General features: G+C 44.6%; 1 protein-coding gene across 2 annotated transcripts in view; it reads right to left on the bottom strand.

Moving 5' to 3' along the window:
* Nucleotides 1-20,427, bottom strand: part of dlec1 (DLEC1 cilia and flagella associated protein) — a 102,758-nt gene that overhangs the window by 37,117 nt on the left and 45,214 nt on the right. For both annotated transcript variants that reach the window (XM_090189206.1, XM_090189207.1), the window contains exons 18-29: nucleotides 15,177-15,307; nucleotides 13,629-13,889; nucleotides 13,304-13,434; nucleotides 9,876-10,029; nucleotides 9,023-9,133; nucleotides 6,137-6,255; nucleotides 4,924-5,115; nucleotides 4,586-4,653; nucleotides 4,325-4,476; nucleotides 2,061-2,176; nucleotides 1,868-1,938; nucleotides 1,541-1,755 (exon numbers count right to left, since the gene is read on the bottom strand). In XM_090189206.1, coding sequence (XP_090045332.1) covers nucleotides 1,541-1,755; nucleotides 1,868-1,938; nucleotides 2,061-2,176; nucleotides 4,325-4,476; nucleotides 4,586-4,653; nucleotides 4,924-5,115; nucleotides 6,137-6,255; nucleotides 9,023-9,133; nucleotides 9,876-10,029; nucleotides 13,304-13,434; nucleotides 13,629-13,889; nucleotides 15,177-15,307 — 1,721 coding nt within the window. The remainder of the gene's footprint in view (nucleotides 1-1,540; nucleotides 1,756-1,867; nucleotides 1,939-2,060; nucleotides 2,177-4,324; nucleotides 4,477-4,585; nucleotides 4,654-4,923; nucleotides 5,116-6,136; nucleotides 6,256-9,022; nucleotides 9,134-9,875; nucleotides 10,030-13,303; nucleotides 13,435-13,628; nucleotides 13,890-15,176; nucleotides 15,308-20,427) is intronic.

Raw genomic sequence — 20,427 nt, 5'->3', positions numbered from 1 at the left:
GTGGGACACAATCATGAAGTGGAACGACATTTATTGGATATTTCAAACTTTTTTAACAAATCAAAAACTGAAAAATTGGGCGTGCAAAATTATTCAGCCCCTTTACTTTCAGTGCAGCAAACTCTCTCCAGAAGTTCAGTGAGGATCTCTGAATGATCCAATGTTGACCTAAATGACTAATGATGATAAATACAATCCACCTGTGTGTAATCAAGTCTCCGTATAAATGCACCTGCACTGTGATAGTCTCAGAGGTCCGTTAAAAGCGCAGAGAGCATCATGAAGAACAAGGAACACGCCAGGCAGGTCCGAGATACTGTTGTGAAGAAGTTTAAAGCCGGATTTGGATACAAAAGATTTCCCAAGCTTTAAACATCCCAAGGAGCACTGTGCAAGCGATAACATTGAAATGGAAGGAGTATCAGACCACTGCAAATCTACCAAGACCTGGCCGTCCCTCTAAACTTTCAGCTCATACAAGGAGAAGACTGATCAGAGATGCAGCCAAGAGGCCCATGATCACTCTGGATGAACTGCAGAGATCTACAGCTGAGGTGGGAGACTCTGTCCATAGGACAACAATCAGTCGTATATTGCACAAATCTGGTCTTTATGGAAGAGTGGCAAGAAGAAAGCCATTTCTTAAAGATATCCATAAAAAGTGTTGGTTAAAGTTTGCCACAAGCCACCTGGGGGAGACACCAAACGTGGAAGAAGGTGCTCTTGTCAGATGAAACCAAAATTGAACTTTTTGGCAACAATGCAAAACGTTATGTTTGGCGTAAAAGCAACACACCATCCCCACTGTCAAACATGGTGGTGGCAGCATCATGGTTTGGGCCTGCTTTTCTTCAGAAGGGACAGGGAAGATGGTTAAAATTGATGGGAAGATGGATGGAGCCAAATACAGGACCATTCTGGAAGAAAACCTGATGGTGTCTGCAAAAGACCTGAGACTGGGACGGAGATTTGTCTTCCAACAAGACAATGATCCAAAACATAAAGCAAAATCTACAATGGAATGGTTCAAAAATAAACATATCCAGGTGTTAGACTGGCCAAGTCAAAGTCCAGACCTGAATCCAATCGAGAATCTGTGGAAAGAACTGAAAACTGCTGTTCACAAATGCTCTCCATCCAACCTCACTGAGCTCGAGCTGTTTTGCAAGGAGGAATGGGAAAACATTTCAGTCTCTCGATGTGCAAAACTGATAGAGACATACCCCAAGCGACTTACAGCTGTAATCGCAGCAAAAGGTGGCGCTACAAAGTATTAACTTAAGGGGGCTGAATAATTTTGCACGCCCAATTTTTCAGTTTTTGATTTGTTAAAAAAGTTTGAAATATCCAATAAATGTCGTTCCACTTCATGATTGTGTCCCACTTGTTGTTGATTCTTCACAAAAAAATACAGTTTTATATCTTTATGTTTGAAGCCTGAAATGTGGCAAAAGGTCGCAAAGTTCAAGGGGGCCGAATACTTTCGCAAGGCACTGTATGTTGTCATGTCTATGAAGGACAGGTGTCTCCATCCACTCACAGACTTGCTCTTGAGGGAGGAGCTTGTTCCCTCAGTGCTGGGTGTGTGGCTCCGGTCCCAAGTGGGCGGAGTATCATTAGACATGGCCCCGCCCCCAACCACCTCGTTGCCGTCTACGTCCTTCAGGGGAAAGGCGTCTCCGTAGGCAACCACCACATCCAGCAGCTTCCTGTCCTCCTGGTCCACGTTGTAGCTCTCCCAGTCCATACGGATATCTGACATAAAACACACAGCAATAATGTGTTCACACTTGACTAAAGTTTGTCCCTTTAAGGAAACAGGTCCATCTGACGAGGATGTCTGAGGTGTCCAGAGCTGAGATCTTACCGTAGGGGCTTGTGTTGTTCAGACGTAGAGAGCGGGACACTGTGTCTCCTCCAGAGACGTGAGTACCAAACCTGAGAAGAGACAGGTAGGTAGGTAAAGATGCAGATAGGTCATTGGGAGATTTATGAGGAAGTTATAGAACGTATCAGAAGATATAGTTACACTCAGCTACAGTACTCGGAATCCAGCTCACCGTATGATTGGTCCCTGGTTCTGTCTGTCTGGCTGTGGACCAATCATCTGGAAGTAAAGAGGACAGCCCATCACTGTCATCTGAATGGGGATCAGCTTGGGCTGGAGGTCCCCCACCTACCACGGAGACAGAAGACAGGTACAGACAGCTGCTACTACTACTACTACTACTACTACTACTACTACTACTGCTACTACTACTACTGCTACTACTACTGCTACTGCTACTACTACTATAACTGCTACGACTACTACTGCCACTACTACTACTTTTACAACTACTACCACTAGTATTAGGGATTAGTATTAGGGGTTAGTAGAAGGGGTTAGTATTAGGGGTTCGGGGTTAGTATTAGGGGTTAGTATTAGGGGTTAGGGGTTAGTGTTAGGGGTTAATATTAGGGGCTAGGCGTTAGTATTAGGGGAGGGGGGTTAGTATTAGGGGTTTGTATTAGGGGTTAGGGGTTAATATTAGTGGTTAGGGGTTAATATTAGGGGTTAGTATTAGGGGTTAGGGGTTAGTATTAGTGGTTAGTATTAGGGGTTAGTATTAGTGGTTAGTATTAGGGGTTAGTATTAGGGGTAGTATTGGGGGTAGTATTAGGGGTTAGTATTAGGGGTTAATATTAGTGGTTAGTATTAGGGGTTAGTATTAGGGGTTAGAGGTTAGTATTAGGGGTTAGAGGTTAATATTAGGGGTTAGTATTAGGGGCTAGTATTAGGGGTTAATATTAGTGGTTAGGGGTTAATATTAGGGGTTATGGGTTAATATTAGGGGTTAGGGGTTAGTGTTAGGGGTTAGTATTAGGGGTGAAAATTAGTGGTTAGGGGTTAGTATTTGGGGTTAGTATTAGGGGTTAATATTAGTGGTTAGTATTAGGGGTTAGTATTAGGGGTTAGGGGTTAGTATTTGGGGTTAGTATTAGAGGTTAATATTAGTGGTTAGGGCTTAGTATTAGGGGTTAATATTAGTGGTTAGGGGTTAGTATTAGGGGTTTGTATTACGGGTTAGGGGTTAGTATTAGGGGTTAGGGGTTAGTATTAGGGGTTAGCATTAGGGGTTAGGGGTTAGTATTAGGGGTTAGGGGTTAATATTAGGGGTTAATATTAGTGGTTAGGGGTTAGTATTAGGGGTTAGTATTAGGGGTTAGTATTAGGGGTGAGTATTAGGGGTTAAGGGTTAATATTAGGGGTTTGTATTACGGATTAGGGGTTAGTATTAGGGGTTAGGGGTTAGTATTAGGGGTTAATATGAGTGGTTAGGGGTTGGTATTAGGGCTTATGGGTTAGTATTAGGGGTTAGTATTAGGGGTTAGGGGTTAGTATTAGGGGTTAATATTAGTGGTTAGGGGTTAGTATTAGGGGTTAGTATTAGGGGTTAATATTATGGGTTAGGGGTTAGTATTAGGGGTTAATGTTAGGGGTTAGTATTACGGGTTAGTATTACGGGTTAATATTAGTGGTTAGGGGTTAGTATAAGGGGTTATGGGTTAGTATTAGGGGTTAATATTAGTGGTTAGGGGTTAGTATTAGGGGTTAGAATTAGGGGTTAGTATTAGGGGTTAGGGGTTAGTATTGGGGGTTAGGGGTTAGTATTAGGGTTTAGTATTAGGGGTTAGTATTAGGGGTTAGGGGTTATTATTAGGGGTTAGTGTTAGGGGTTAGTATTAGGGGTTAGTGTTAGGGGTTAGTATTAGGGGTTAGGGGTTAGTGTTAGGGGTTAGTATTAGGGGTTAGTATTAGGGGTTAGTATTAGGGGTTAGGGGTTAGTGTTAGGGGTTAGTATTAGGGGTTAGTATTAGGGGTTAGTATTAGGGGTTAGGGGTTAGTGTTAGGGGTTAGTATTAGGGGTTAGGGGTTAGTATTGGGGTTAGTATTAGGGGTTAGGGTTTAGTATTAGGGGTTAATATTAGGGGTTAGTATTAGGGGTTAGGGTTTAGTATTTGGGGCTAGTATAAGGGGTTAGGGGTTAGTATTAGGGGTTAGGGGTTAGGGGTTAGTGTTAGGGTTAGGGGTTAGTGTTAGGGGTTAGGGGTTAGTGTTAGGGGTTAGTATTAGGTGTTAGGGTTTAGTATTTGGGGCTAGTATAAGGGGTTAGGGGTTAGTATTAGGGGTTAGGGGTTAGGGGTTAGTGTTAGGGGTTAGTATTAGGGGTTAGTGTTAGGGGTTAGGGGTTAGTGTTAGGGGTTAGTATTAGGTGTTAGGGTTTAGTATTAGGGGTTAGGGGTTAGTATTAGGGGTTAGGGGTTAGTAGTAGTGTCGTACCTTACAGATGAGCTGGTCTCTGTATTCCCCCCACATGTTGGTGAAGGATGTGATGTCGATGGTTTGAGTCTCAAACGCTCCCAGAATGCCACAATCTGGGTGGACGAAGAACGCTGCGCCCTTTCCATGGGCCAACAGCCCACTCACAAACCCTGTCAGTATATACAGGACCACACAGTCACAACCCAGTTCAGTCAGATGTACTGTATTCAGGGGATGAAACATGAAATGATTTCTGTGGAAATGAATCCTACTGTGTACCTTCCTGTGCCTTGTCCTCTACTTTCTTAGCTTGGACAGGGTGTAAAGGCTTCCTCACATGCAGGCCCCTGAAACACAGGGTCAATGCACAGATTAACATAACAGAGGTGAGACAAAAGTATTTATTCGATGCAAACCATTCAAAGAAAAACACTCATGCATGAAACACATGAACAGATGGTTTAGAGAATAATAACCTAACGTAGCAGGCGTAAAAATAGTTCCCACATCCGGTTTTCAGGGGTAACGGAAGCCATGTTGAAGATACTGTATCCCTGAAAACCAGATGTTAGTGATTTCAGGCGACCCCGCATAAACTAAGAAAATACAGACTGTACCTCTGCTGCGATTGGCCGGCTGGTGGTGAGGGGGCGTGTCCAGTGAAGTACTCCGCCTCCAGAGTGAAGGGGGCTGGGATTGCTGTGTGATTGGTCATAACCAGCTGCTTGGTAATTGGTCGCTTCAACAGGACGTTGTCTCCAAAGTCCAGAACCAACGATACAGCAGGGTCCTCTGCTTCTAATCCGGGACTGGAGAGAAGACACACATGATCTAATTATCCATCTAGCATGCTCTGAACACCTGTGGTAATTAGCTATCTAGCGTGATCTGAACACCTGTGGTAATTAGCTATCTAGCATGCTCTAGCAGCCACTTTAATAATGGGAATTGATGGGAAATGATGTAAATATATCACTAGCCACTTTAAACAATGCTACCTTATATAATGTTACTTACCCTACATTATTCATCTCATATGCATACGTATATACTGTACTCTATATCATCGACTATATCCTTATGTAATACATGTATCACTAGCCACTTTAAACTATGCCACTTTGTTTACATACCTTACATTACTCATCTCATATGTATATACTGTACTCGATACCATCTACTGCATCTTGCCTATGCTGCTCTGTACCATCACTCATTCATATATCCTTATGTACATATTCTTTATCCCCTGTGTACAAGACAGTAGTTTTGGAATTGTTAGTTAGATTACTGTTATTACTGCATTGTCGGAACTAGAAGCACAAGCATTTCACTACACTCGCATTAACATCTGCTAACCATGTGTATGTGACAAATAAAATTTGATTTGATTTGATTTGAACACCTGTGGTAATTAGCCATCTAGCATGCTCTGAACACCTGTGGTAATTAGCTATCTAGTGCGCTCTGAACACCTGTGGTAATTAGCCATCTAGCATGCTCTGAACACCTGTGGTAATTAGCCATCTAGCATGCTCTGAACACCTGTGGTAATTAGCTACCTAGCATGTTCTGAACACCTGTGGTAATTAGCTACCTAGCATGTTCTGAACACCTGTTGTAATTAGCTATTTAGCTATCTAGCATGCTCTACCTAGATGCATTTGTCTGTTTTGGCTGCCAAAGCCAGCTACCTCTGAAAATAACTATTTCCTTGGTGCCAAAGCCAGTCTACCTCTGAATATAACAATGTCCTTGCTACCTAGAGACTGGTACACAGTAGGACAGTAGGACACGTACCAGTCTCTAGGTGGACAGTAGGACACGTACCAGTCTCTAGGTAGAGAGTAGGACACGTTGAGTCTCTGGGCTGTAGAGAAGAATCGTAAAACCAGAGGATCTTTCATCCCTGTCACCTCACACAACGCTGCTACTGCACTTAACTCCATCTACAGGGAAAGACAGGGATGGAGAGATGAGACAGACATCAGTCACTTAGAGGTGTGTTGCTCTTAGTTGTAGTTGCTGTAGAGAGCTGTGTTCAGTGTCCAGTGGATGGATAGGTACTTATAATATAATGTACAGCGGGGTGGCTGGATACTAACATCAGTCTGAGCTGTGTTTAATGTAGTAAACTAACACCAGTCTGAGCTGTGTTTAATGTAGTAAACTAACACCAGTCTGAGCTGTGTTTAATGTAGTAAACTAACACCAGTCTGAGCTGTTTAATGTAGTAAACTAACACCAGTCTGAGCTGTGTTTAATGTAGTAAACTAACACCAGTCTGAGCTGTGTTTAATGTAGTAAACTAACACCAGTCTGAGCTGTTTAATGTAGTAAACTAACACCAGTCTGAGCTGTGTTTAATGTAGTAAACTAACACCAGTCTGAGCTGTGTTTAATGTAGTAAACTAACACCAGTCTGAGCTGTTTAATGTAGTAAACTAACACCAGTCTGAGCTGTGTTTAATGTAGTAAACTAACACCAGTCTGAGCTGTGTTTAATGTAGTAAACTAACACCAGTCTGAGCTGTTTAATGTAGTAAACTAACACCAGTCTGAGCTGTGTTTAATGTAGTAAACTAACACCAGTCTGAGCTGTGTTTAATGTAGTAAACTAACACCAGTCTGAGCTGTTTAATGTAGTAAAGTAACACCAGTCTGAGCTGTGTTTAATGTAGTAAAGTAACACCAGTCTGAGCTGTGTTTAATGTAGTAAACTAACACCAGTCTGAGCTGTGTTTAATGTAGTAAAGTAACACCAGTCTGAGCTGTGTTTAATGTAGTAAAGTAACACCAGTCTGAGCTGTGTTTAATGTAATAAAGTAACACCAGTCTGAGCTGTTTAATGTAGTAAACTAACACCAGTCTGAACTGTGTTAAATGTAGTAAATTAACACCAGTCTGAGCTGTGTTTAATGTAGTAAACTAACACCAGTCTGAGCTGTTTAATGTAGTAAACTAACACCAGTCTGAGCTGTGTTTAATGTAGTAAACTAACACCAGTCTGAGCTGTTTAATGTAGTAAAGTAACACCAGTCTGAGCTGTTTAATGTAGTAAAGTAACACCAGTCTGAGCTGTGTTAAATGTAGTAAACTAACACCAGTCTGAACTGTGTTAAATGTAGTACAGTCGTGGCCAAAAGTTTTGAGAATGACACAAATATTATTTTCCACAAAGTTTGCTGCTTCAGTGTCTTTAGATATTTTTGTCAGATGTTACTATGGAATACTGAAGTATAATTACAAGTATTTCATGAGTGTCAAAGGCTTTTATTGACAATTACATGAAGTTGATGCAAAGAGTCAATATTTGCAGTGTTGACCCTTCTTTTTCAAGACCTCTGCAATCCTCCCTGGCATGCTGTCAATTAACTTCTGGGCCACATCCTGACTGATGGCAGCCCATTATTGCATAATCAATGCTTGGAGTTTGTCAGAAATGTGGGGTTTTGTTTGTCCACCCGCCTCTTGAGGATTGACCACAAGTTCTTAATGGGATTAAGGCCTGGGCAGTTTCCTGGCCATGGACCCAAAATATCAATGTTTTGTTCCCCGAGCCACTTAGTGATCACTTTTGCCTTATGGCAAGGTGCCCCATCATACTTGAAAAGGCATTGTTTGTCACCAAACTGTTCCTGGATGGCTGGGAGAAGTTGCTCTCGGAGGATGTGTTGGTACCATTCTTTATTTATGGCTGTGTATGGCTCCCTTGGCTGAGAAGCAACCCCACACATGAATGGTCTCAGGATGCTTTATTGTTGGCATGACACAGGACTGATGGTAGCGCTCACCTTGTCTTCTCCGGACAAGCTTTTTTCCGGATGCCCCAAACAATCGGAAAAGCGATTCATCAGAGAAAATGACTATACCCCAGTCCTCAGCAGTCCAATCCCAGTACCTTTTACAGAATATCAGTCTGTCCCTGATGTTTTTCCTGGAGAGAAGTGGCTTCTTTGCTGCCCTTCTTGACACCAGGCCATCTTCCAAAAGTCTGTGCCTCACTGTGCATGCAGATGCACTCACACCTGCCTGCTGCCATTCCTGAGCACACTCTGTACTGGTGGTGCCCCGATCCCGCAGCTGAATCAACTTTATGAGACGGTCCTAGGCGCTTGCTGGACTTTCTTGGGCGCCCTGAAGCCTTCTTCACAACAATTGAACCGCTCTCCTTGAAGTTCTTGATGATCCGATAAATGGTTGATTTAGGTGCAATCTTATTGGCAGCAATATCCTTGCCTTTGAAGCCCTTTTTGTGCAAAGCAATGATGACAGCATGTGTTTCCTTGCAGGTAACCATGGTTGACAGAGGAAGAACAATGATTCCAAGCACCACCCTCCTTTTGAAGCTTCCAGTCTGTTATTCGAACTCAATAAGCATGACAGAGTGATCTCCAGCCTTGTCCTCATTAACACTCACACCTGTGTTAACGAGAGAATCACTGACATGATGTCAGCTGGTCCTTTTGTGGCAGGGCTGAAATGCAGTGGAAATGTTTTTGGGGGATTCAGTTCATTTGCATGGCAAAGAGGGACTTTGCAATTAATTGCAATTCATCTGATCACTCTTCATAACATTCTGGAGTATTTGAAAATTGCAATCATACACACTGAGGCAGCAGACTGTGAAAATTAATATTTGTGTCATTCTCAAAACTTTTGGCAACGACTGTATACTAACATCAGTATGAACTGTGTTTAATGTAGTAAACTAACATCAGTGTAAGCTGTGAAGGCCACGGTGACGTCCTTCTTGGCGTTGGGTCCCAGAGTTCCAGAGGAGGGAGTGAAACTAGCCGAGCACAGAGACGCCTGCTGGCCCTGGAGCTGATGGAGGGAGGGAGGAATGGGGGACGGAAGAAGGGGAGAGGAGAGAGGGGAGGATCACAGATGGAATAGATTAGATACTGTGGCAGCAAAACTAATGAGTGAGGAGAAGTCTCTCTAAAGAACCCACCATGGTTCAGGTGTAGTGAACAGGTAGGTGACCCACCATGGTCCAGGTGTAGTGAACAGGTAGGTGACCCACCATGGTCCAGGTGTAGTGAACAGGTAGGTGACCCACCATGCTTCAGGTGTAGTGAACAGGTAGGTGACCCACCATGGTTCAGGTGTAGTGAACAGGTAGGTGACCCACCATGGTCCAGGTGTAGTGAACAGGTAGGTGACCCACCATGGTCCAGGTGTAGTGAACAGGTAGGTGACCCACCATGGTCCAGGTGTAGTGAACAGGTAGGTGACCCACCATGGTCCAGGTGTAGTGAACAGGTAGGTGACCCACCATGGTCCAGGTGTAGTGAACAGGTAGGTGACCCACCATGCTTCAGGTGTAGTGAACAGGTAGGTGACCCACCATGGTTCAGGTGTAGTGAACAGGTAGGTGACCCACCATGCTTCAGGTGTAGTGAACAGGTAGGTGACCCACCATGGTTCAGGTGTAGTGAACCGGTAGGTGACCTACCATGGTTCAGGTGTAGTGAACAGGTAGGTGACCCACCATGGTTCAGGTGTAGTGAACAGGTAGGTGACCCACCATGGTTCAGGTGTAGTGAACAGGTAGGTGACCCACCATGGTCCAGGTGTAGTGAGCAGGCAGCAGGGTCTGGTTGATCAGGGTGATGGATCCCCGGGCAGGAATTCCGACATAGATCTCAGAGAATACCAGATCACAGGTTAACAGACACACTTGAGGAGAGTGGACATCTGCCTGCACCGACAGGTGACTGGAGAGGGGGACAGACACGTACAAAACACAGTTACAGGTGACTGAAGAGGGGGACAGACAGGTACAAAACACAGTTACAGGTGACTGGAGAGGGGGAAGACAGGTACAAAACACAGTTACAGGTGACTGGAGAGTGGGACAGACAGGTAAAAAACACAGTTACAGGTGACTGAAGAGGGGGAAGACAGGTACAAAACACAGTTACAGGTGACTGGAGAGGGGGACAGACAGGTACAAAACACAGTTACAGGTGACTGGAGAGGGGGAAGGCAGGTGCAAAACACAGTTACAGGTGACTGGAGAGGGGGACAGACAGGTACAAAACACAGTTACAGGTGACTGGAGAGGGGGAAGACAGGTAAAAAACACAGTTACAGGTGACTGGAGAGGGGGACAGACACGTACAAAACACAGTTACAGGTGACTGAAGAGGGGGACAGACAGGTACAAAACACAGTTACAGGTGACTGGAGAGGGGGAACACAGGTACAAAACACAGTTACAGGTGACTGAAGAGGGGGACAGACAGGTACAGGTGACTGGAGAGGGGGACAGACAGGTACAAAACACAGATACGGGTGACTGAAGAGGGGGACAGACAGGTACAGGTGACTGGAGAGGGGGACAGACAGGTACAGGTGACTGGAGAGGGGGACAGACAGGTACAGGTGACTGGAGAGGGGGACAGACAGGTACAAAACACAGTTACAGGTGACTGGAGAGGGGGACCGACAGGTACAGAACACAGATACGGGTGACTGAAGAGGGGGACAGACAGGTACAGGTGACTGGAGAGGGGGGCAGACAGGTACAGGTGACTGGAGAGGGGGACAGACATGTACAGGTGACTGGAGAGGGGGACAGACAGGTACAAAACACAGTTACAGGTGACTGGAGAGGGGGACAGACAGGTACAGGTGACTGGAGAGGGGGACAGACAGGTACAAAACACAGTTACAGGTGACTGGAGAGGGGGACAGACAGGTACAAAACACAGTTACAGTTGACTGGAGAGGGGGGCAGACAGGTACAGGTGACTGGAGAGGGGGACAGACATGTACAGGTGACTGGAGAGGGGGACAGACAGGTACAGGTGACTGGAGAGGGGGACAGACAGGTACAAAACACAGTTACAGGTGACTGGAGAGGGGGACAGACAGGTACAGGTGACTGGAGAGGGGGACAGACAAGTACAAAACACAGTTACAGGTGACTGAAGAGGGGGACAGACAGGTACAAAACACAGTTACAGGTGACTGAAGAGGGGGACAGACAGGTACAGGTGACTGGAGAGGGGGACAGACAGGTACAAAACACAGTTACAGGTGACTGAAGAGGGGGACAGACAGGTACAAAACACAGTTACAGGTGACTGAAGAGGGGGACAGACAGGTACAGGTGACTGGAGAGGGGGACAGACAGGTACAAAACACAGTTACAGGTGACTGGAGAGGGGGACAGACAGGTACAAAACACAGTTACAGTTGACTGGAGAGGGGGACAGACAGGTACAGGTGACTGGAGAGGGGGAAGACAGGTACAAAACACAGTTACAGGTGACTGAAGAGGGGGAAGACAGGTACAAAACACAGTTACAGGTGACTGGAGAGGGGGAAGACAGGTACAAAACACAGTTACAGGTGACTGAAGAGGGGGAAGACAGGTACAAAACACAGTTAGAGTTGACTGAAGAGGGGGACAGACACGTACAAAACACAGTTACAGGTGACTGAAGAGGGGGACAGACAGGTACAGGTGACTGGAGAGGGGGACAGACAGGTACAAAACACAGTTACAGGTGACTGAAGAGGGGGACAGACAGGTACAGGTGACTGGAGAGGGGGACAGACAGGTACAAAACACAGTTACAGGTGACTGGAGAGGGGGACACACAGGTACAGGTGACTGGAGAGGGGGAAAGAACCAGTACATTTAGAGGTGACTGGAGACTGGAGACAGAACCAGTACAGTTAGAGGTGACTGGAGACAGGACCAGTACAGTTAGAGGTGACTGGAGACAGAACCAGTACAGCTAGAGGTGACTGGAGACAGAACCAGTACAGTTAGAGGTGACTGGAGACAGGACCAGTACAGTTAGAGGTGACTGGAGACAGGACCAGTACAGCTAGAGGTGACTGGAGACTGGAGACAGAACCAGTACAGTTAGAGGTGACTGGAGACAGGACCAGTACAGTTAGAGGTGACTGGAGACAGAACCAGTACAGTTAGAGGTAACTGGAGACAGAACCAGTACAGCTAGAGGTGACTGGAGACAGAACCAGTACAGTTAGAGGTGACTGGAGACAGAACCAGTACATTTAGAGGTGACTGGAGACTGGAGACAGAACCAGTACAGTTAGAGGTGACTGGAGACAGGACCAGTACAGTTAGAGGTGACTGGAGACAGAACCAGTACAGCTAGAGGTGACTGGAGACAGAACCAGTACAGTTAGAGGTGACTGGAGACAGAACCAGTACATTTAGAGGTGACTGGAGACTGGAGACAGAACCAGTACAGTTAGAGGTGACTGGAGACAGGACCAGTACAGTTAGAGGTGACTGGAGACAGAACCAGTACAGTTAGAGGTGACTGGAGACAGGACCAGTACATTTAGAGGTGACTGGAGACAGAACCAGTACAGTTAGAGGTGACTGGAGACAGAACCAGTACAGTTAGAGGTGACTGGAGACAGGACCAGTACATTTAGAGGTGACTGGAGACAGAACCAGTACAGTTAGAGGTGACTGGAGACAGAACCAGTACAGTTAGAGGTGACTGGAGACAGGCCCAGTACATTTAGAGGTGACTGGAGACAGAACCAGTACAGTTAGAGGTGACTGGAGACAGAACCAGTACAGTTAGAGGTGACTGGAGACAGAACCAGTACAGTTAGAGGTGACTGGAGACAGAACCAGTACATTTAGAGGTGACTGGAGACAGAACCAGTACAGTTAGAGGTGACTGGAGACAGAACCAGTACAGCTAGAGGTGACTGGAGACAGGACCAGTACATTTAGAGGTGACTGGAGACAGAACCAGTACAGTTAGAGGTGACTGGAGACAGAACCAGTACAGTTAGAGGTGACTGGAGACAGAACTAGTACAGATAGAGGTGACTGGAGACTGGAGACAGAACCAGTACATGTAGAGGTGACTGGAGACAGAACCAGTACAGCTAGAGGTTGCTGATTCACAGATATAGATCTTGCTAGCTAATAAATTGATTTCCTATTGGTACAATTAGTGCTGAAGGCATGGGTGAAATCCTCACCATCCTTGGCCATTCTCCACAGCCAGCTCAAGCACGGTGTCAAAGTGTTGACAGAACAGGGGTCTGAAGAGGATGTCTACACTGCAGGAGGCCAGAGGGGGCAGCACTCCTTTACACGGCTGCACTGTGATCTAGCAACACAGGAGAAGAAGACAAACACCAACAGAGGACAACAATGGGACTATCAGGTCTCAGTACAAACGGACAAACTGTTGTAAAACACTGTTACCAGGGCGACCAGAGGCAATACCTCAATATTACAGTATGTGTGATATTTCAGTGTTTTACTTTAACTTACCTTTAACTCACTTGTTAGTGTGTTTACCTGTGTGTGGTGGCTGTATGTCCTCTCTGCCTTCCCAGACTCCAGACTGTCTATCCTCTCTGCCTTCCCAGACTCCAGACTGTCTGTCCTCTCTGCCTTCCCAGACTCCAGACTGTCTGTCCTCTCTGCCTTCTCTGGCCCCAGGCTCCAGAAGGCCTCTAGATGAGTGGTGTTGGTGAGGACCATGGTGGCCTGGGTCTGGTCACCTAGCTGCATTAGACCTAGGTCAAGACTGGGAACAGTCACAGACACCTGCGGACCCTGGAACACACCAACACACACGGGAGGATGTAGAGTTGGCGAGGTTACACAAAGATGAAGGATACGTCTGTTGTACTGGTAGAGCACTATACAATCCTTTTCAGAATGTTTAACTGTCAGGTAATACTCTCCAATCAAATCTCGTGTTGAGAATGACTACCTCAGCGGATGACGCCGTTTAGACAGCTATGATATGAGTCTCTCTGAGACTAGCTCAGCGGATGATGCCGTTTAGACAGCTATGATATGAGTCTCTCTGAAAATGACTAACTCAGCAGATGATGCCGTTTAGACAGCTATGATATGAGTCTCTCTGAGAATGACTAACTCAGCGGATGATGCCGTTTAGACAGCTATGATATGAGTCTCTCTGAAAATGACTAACTCAGCAGATGATGCCGTTTAGACAGCTATGATATGAGTCTCTCTGAAAATGACTAACTCAGCGGATGATGCCGTTTAGACAGCTATGATATGAGTCTCTCTGAGAATGACTAACTCAGCGGATGATACCGTTTAGACAGCTATAATATGAGTCTCTCTGAAAATGACTAACTCAGCGGATGATGCCGTTTAGACAGCTATGATATGAGTCTCTCTGAAAATGACTAACTCAGCGGATGATGCCGTTTAGACAGCTATGATATGAGTCTCTCTGAGAATGACTAACTCAGCGGATGATGCCATTTAGACAGCTATGATATGAGTCTCTCTGAGAATGACTAACTCAGCGGATGATGCCGTTTAGACATCTATGATATGAGTCTCTCTGAGAATGACTAACTCAGCGGATGATGCCATTTAGACAGCTATGATATGAGTCTCTCTGAGAATGACTAACTCAGCGGATGATGCCATTTAGACAGCTATGATATGAGTCTCTCTGAGAATGACTAACTCAGCGGATGATGACGTTTAGACAGCTATGATATGAGTCTCTCTGAGAATGACTAACTCAGCGGATGATACCGTTTAGACAGCTATAATATGAGTCTCTCTGAAAATGACTAACTCAGCGGATGATGCCGTTTAGACAGCTATGATATGAGTCTCTCTGAAAATGACTAACTCAGCGGATGATGCCGTTTAGACAGCTATGATATGAGTCTCTCTGAGAATGACTAACTCAGCGGATGATGCCATTTAGACAGCTATGATATGAGTCTCTCTGAGAATGACTAACTCAGCGGATGATGCCGTTTAGACATCTATGATATGAGTCTCTCTGAGAATGACTAACTCAGCGGATGATGCCATTTAGACAGCTATGATAGGAGTCTCTCTCACCTTGAAGGTGACCTGTATGACCAGAGTAACAGGTTGGTGATGGTGCTGAACATGACACAGCAGTCTGGATATGACCGCACCTGGTCGCCCTCCGGTCAGAACCAGCTCCAGGTCAAAACACTCGTTCATCTCTGGACCACAAACACACAGTCAACCAGTCAGACAACAGATCAGTCTACTAACCACTAGTCAGTCAACAGCCCAGTCTATTAACCAGTCAGTCAGTCAACAGACCAGTCTACTAACCAGTCAGTAAACAGCAGGTTACTAGCCAGTGTACTAACCAGTCAGTCAACAGACCAGTCTACTACCCAGTCAGTCAACAGACTAGCCTACTAACCAGTCAGCCAACAGACCAGTCTACTAACGGGTCCGCCAACAGACCAGCCTACTAACCAGTCAGCCAACAGGCCAGTCTACTAACGGGTCCGCCAACAGACCAGTCTACTAACCAGTCAGTCAACAGACAAGTCTACCAACCAGTCAGTCAAGAGACCGTCTACTAACCAGTCAGTCAACAGACCAGTCTACTACCCAGTCAGTCAACAGACCAGCCTACTAACCAGTCAGCCAACAGACCAGTCTACTAACCGGTCCACCAACAGACCAGCCTACTGACCAGTCCGCCAACAGACCAGCCTACTAACCAGTCAGCCAACAGGCCAGTCTACTAACGGGTCCGCCAACAGACCAGTCTACTAACCAGTCAGTCAACAGACAAGTCTACCAACCAGTCAGTCAAGAGACTTCTACTAACCAGTCAGTCAAGAGACCAGTCTAATAACCAGTCAGCCAACAGACCAGTCTACAAATCAGTCAGTCAAGAGACCAGTCTACTAACCAGTCAGTCAACATAAATCTACTAACCAGTCAGTCAGTCAACTGACCAGTCAGTCAACTGAACAGTCTACTAACTAGTCAGTCAACCGACCAGTCTACTAGACACATTAATCAGTCAGTCTACTAAAGCTACAGAGTTCTGCTGCACCTCTGCTAAATGTCTTGAAATGTATAATTCATGTTCATCTCTTATAAACAGTCTGGCTGAATCATGTCATGTACCTATTTCCCCAGCAGGGGGCTCCACCTCTATGATGTGACAATGGCATGTACCTATTTCCCCAGCAGGGGGCTTTACCTCTATGATGTGACAATGGCATGTACCTATTTCCCCAGCAGGGGGCTCCACCTCTATGATGTGACAATGTCATGTTCCTATTTCCCCAGCAGGGGGCTCCACCTCTATGATGTGACCATGACATGTTCCTATTTCCCCAGCAGGGGCCTCCAACTCTATGCCATGACCTCATAGAGAATGGTAGAGACCTCTAGAGGCCAAACTGAGTCAGGTTTGTTGGCCTCCTTGCTCGCACACACTTTTTCAGTTCTGCCCACAAATGTTCTATAGGATTGAGGTCAGGGCTTTGTGATGGCCATTCCAATAATTTGACTTTGCTGTCCTAAAGGCATTTTGCCACAACAATGGAAGTATGCTTGGGGTCATTGTCCATTTGGAAGACCCATTTGCGACCAAGGTTTAACTTCCTCACTGATGTCTTAAGATGTTGCTTCAATATATCCACATCATTTTCCTACCTCATGATGCCATCTATTTTGTGAAGTGCACCAGTCCCTCCTGCAGCAAAGCACCCTCACAACATCATGCTGCCACCCCCGTGCTTCACGGTTGGGATGACGTTCTTTGGCTTGCAAGCATCCCCCTTTTTCCTCTAAACCTAACAATGGTCATTATGGCCAAACAGTTCTATTTTTGTTTCATCAGACCAGAGGATATTTCTCAAAAAAGTACAATCTTTGTCCATATGTGCAGTTGCAAACCGTAGTCTGGCTTTTTTATGGCGGTTTTGGAGCAGTGGCTTATTCCTTGCTGGGCAGCCTTTCAGGTTATAACGACTCGTTTTACTGTGGATATAGATACTTTTCTACCTGTTTCCAAGGTCCTTTGTTGTTGTTCTGGGATTGATTTGCACTTTCACACCAAAGTAAGTTCATCTCTAGGAGACCCTTCCTGAGCGGTATGACGGTTGCGTGATCCCATGGTGTTTATACTTGCGTACTATTGCTTGTACAGATTAACTTTTAAATTGTTCCCAAGGATGAGGTCTACAATTTTTTCATTGAGGTCTTGGCTGATTTCTTTTGATTTTCCCATGATGTCAAGGAAAGAGGCACTGAGTTTGAAGGTAGGCCTTGAAATACATCCAGAGGTACCCCTCCAATTGACTCAAATGATGTCAATTAGCCTATCAGAAGCTCCTAAAGCCATGACATAATTTTCGTGAATTTTCCAAGCTGTTTAAAGGTGCAGTCAACGTAGTGTATGTAAACTTCTGACCCACTGGAATTGTGAAACAGTGAATTATAAGTGAAATAATCTGTCTGTAAACAATTGTTGGAAAAATGACTTGTGTCATACACAAAGTAAATGTCCTAACCGACTTGACAAAACTATAGTTTGTTAACAAGACATTTGTGGAGTGGTTGAAAAACAAGTTTTAATGACTCCAACCTAAGTGTATGTAAACTTCCGACATCAACTTGATAAATGCCTGAATGTCTCTTTTAAAATGGGTTAAAGTTAACCACAGGTGTAAAATACTAAATAATGGCTACTTCTCAGAAAGTATTCAACTGTCAAGAGGAGTAAAATAAGGTTGTCCACTATCGGCATATCTATTTATTATGGCTGTCAAAATGTTAGCTATTAAAATCAGATCCAACAATAACATCAAGGGCCTTGAAATCCCTGGCTTAAAAACCACGGTATCATTGTACACTGATGATTCATGTTTTCTTTTAAATCCACAATGTGGATCCCTGCACGGCCTCATAGAGGATCTAGATACTTTGTATAACCTCTCTGGAATACAACCAAATGATGATCAGTGTACTTACTATATTACGTATTGGATCACTAAAAAATACAACTTTTACATTACCGTATAAAATGGTCTGACAGTGATGTGGATATACTCGGTATACATATCCTAAAATAAATAAATAATCTCACTACATTCAATTTTAATAGAAAGTTGGCAAAAATAGATAAGATCTTGCTACCGTGGAAAGGAAAATACCTGTCTATTTGTGGAAAAATCACCCTGATTAACTCTTTAGTCACATCCCAGTTTACCCTGATTAACTCTTTAGTCATATCCCAGATTACCCTGATGAACTCTTTAGTCATATCCCAGTTTACCCTGATGAACTCTTTAGTCATATCCCAGTTTACCCTGATGAACTCTTTAGTCATATCCCAGTTTACCCTGATGAACTCTTTAGTCATATCCCAGTTTACCCTGATTAACTCTTTAGTCATTTCCCAGTTTACCCTGATTAACTCTTTAGTCATATCCCAGTTTACCAATTTGCTTATGGTTTTGCCTACACCGAGCGACTTGTTTTTAAAATTATATGAGCAAAAAATATTCAATTTTATTTGGAACGGCAAGTCAGCCAAAATTAAATGGGCCTATTTATATAATGAATATGAATTCAGAGGGCAGAAATTATTAAATATTAAAGCATTAGACCTCGATGGTTAAAAAAAACAATATTTGGGGAATAATTAGACTTTTTGTATAATCTTCATAAATAGGATTGGTGGAGTTATGTCATAGATGCAGCTAACAAAAAAATATGGAAATGTCTGCTCTCACCAGAATTACAACCAACGAATTGCAGAATTACCGCAAAAATGGAAGAGGCAAGTAGAAAGGGGATGAAGTTAGGAACTTGTCTGTCAGCCCTGCATTAACGACCAAAATTGGCTAAAGAAAATTGTGATGAATGAAAAAGAATACCAGTTTAATTTAAGGAAATATCACATTTACATAAGTATTCAGACCATTTACTCAGTACTTTGTTGAAGCACCTTAGGCAGCAATTACAGCATAGAGTCTGCTTGGGTATGACACGACAAGCTTGGAACACCTGTATTTGGGGAGTTTCTACCATTCTTCTCTGCAGATCCTCTCAAGGTTGGATGGGGAGCGTTGCTGCACAGCTATTTTCAGGTCTCTCTAGAGATCTTTGATCGGGTTCAAGTCTGGGCTCTGGCTGGGCCACTCAAGGACATTCAGAGACTTGTCCTGAAGCCACTCCTGCATTGTCTTGGCTGTGTGCTTAGGGTCGTTGTCTTGTTGGAAGGTGAACCTTCGCCCCAGTCAGAGATCCTGAGTGCTCTGGAGCAGGTTTTCATCAAGGATCTCTCTGTACTTTGCTCCGTTCATCTTTCCTTTGGTCCTGACTAGTCTCCCAGTCCCTGCTGCTGAAAAACAACCTCACAGCATGATAATGCCAGCACCGTGCTTCACCGTAGGGATGGTGCCAGGTTTCCTCAAGATGTGATGCTTGGTGTTCAGGCCAAAGAATTCAATCTTGGTTTTATCAGACCAGAGCAGTCAGAGCAGTCTTTCTCATAGTCTGAGAGTCCTTTAGGTGCCTATTGGTAAACTCCAAGCGGGCTGTCGTGCCTTTTACTGAGGAGTGGCTTCCGTCTGGTCACTCTACCATAAAGACCTGATTGGTGGTGCCGCAGAGATGGTTATTCTTCTGGAAGGTTCTCCCATTTCCACAGAGGAACTCTGGAGCTCTGTCAGTCAGAGTGACCATTGACCAAGGCCCTTCTTCCCCGATTGCTCAGTTTGGCTGGGCGGCCAGCTCTAGGAAGAGTCTTGGTGGATCCAAACTTCTTCCATTTAAGTATGATGGAGGCCACTGTGTTCTTGGGGACCTTCAATGCTGCAGACATTTTTTGGTACCCTTCCCCAGATCTGTGCCTCGACACAATCTTGTCTCTGAGCTCTACGCACAATTCCTTCGACCTCATGGCTTGGTTTTTGCTCTGACATGCACTGTCAACTGTGGGACCTTATATATGCAGGTGTGTGCCTTTCCAAATCATGTCCAGTCAATTTAATTTACCACAGGTGAACTCCAATCAAGTTGTAGAAACAGCTCAAGGATGATCAATGGAAACAGGATGCACCTGACTTCAATTTCAAGTCTCATAGCAAAGGGTCTGCATACTTATGTAGATAACATATTTCTAACATATTAACATATTTCAGAACTTTTGTGAAACATCACAGACAGCACAGTTGAAAAATATATGGCAAATAGAAATAAAAACTGGATGGTTTTCAGAGATAAATGGGAGGGGTTGAGTGGAGCTGAAGGATGTGGACTAAATAAATAGACTGTGTGTTAAATGTATACAGCATGGATA

This window comes from Oncorhynchus mykiss, chromosome 11 (assembly GCF_057628025.1).
Source record: "Oncorhynchus mykiss isolate SJ-2025 chromosome 11, ASM5762802v1, whole genome shotgun sequence".
Lineage (NCBI taxonomy): Eukaryota > Metazoa > Chordata > Actinopteri > Salmoniformes > Salmonidae > Oncorhynchus > Oncorhynchus mykiss.
This window is presented reverse-complemented; position numbering and strand designations above follow the sequence as displayed.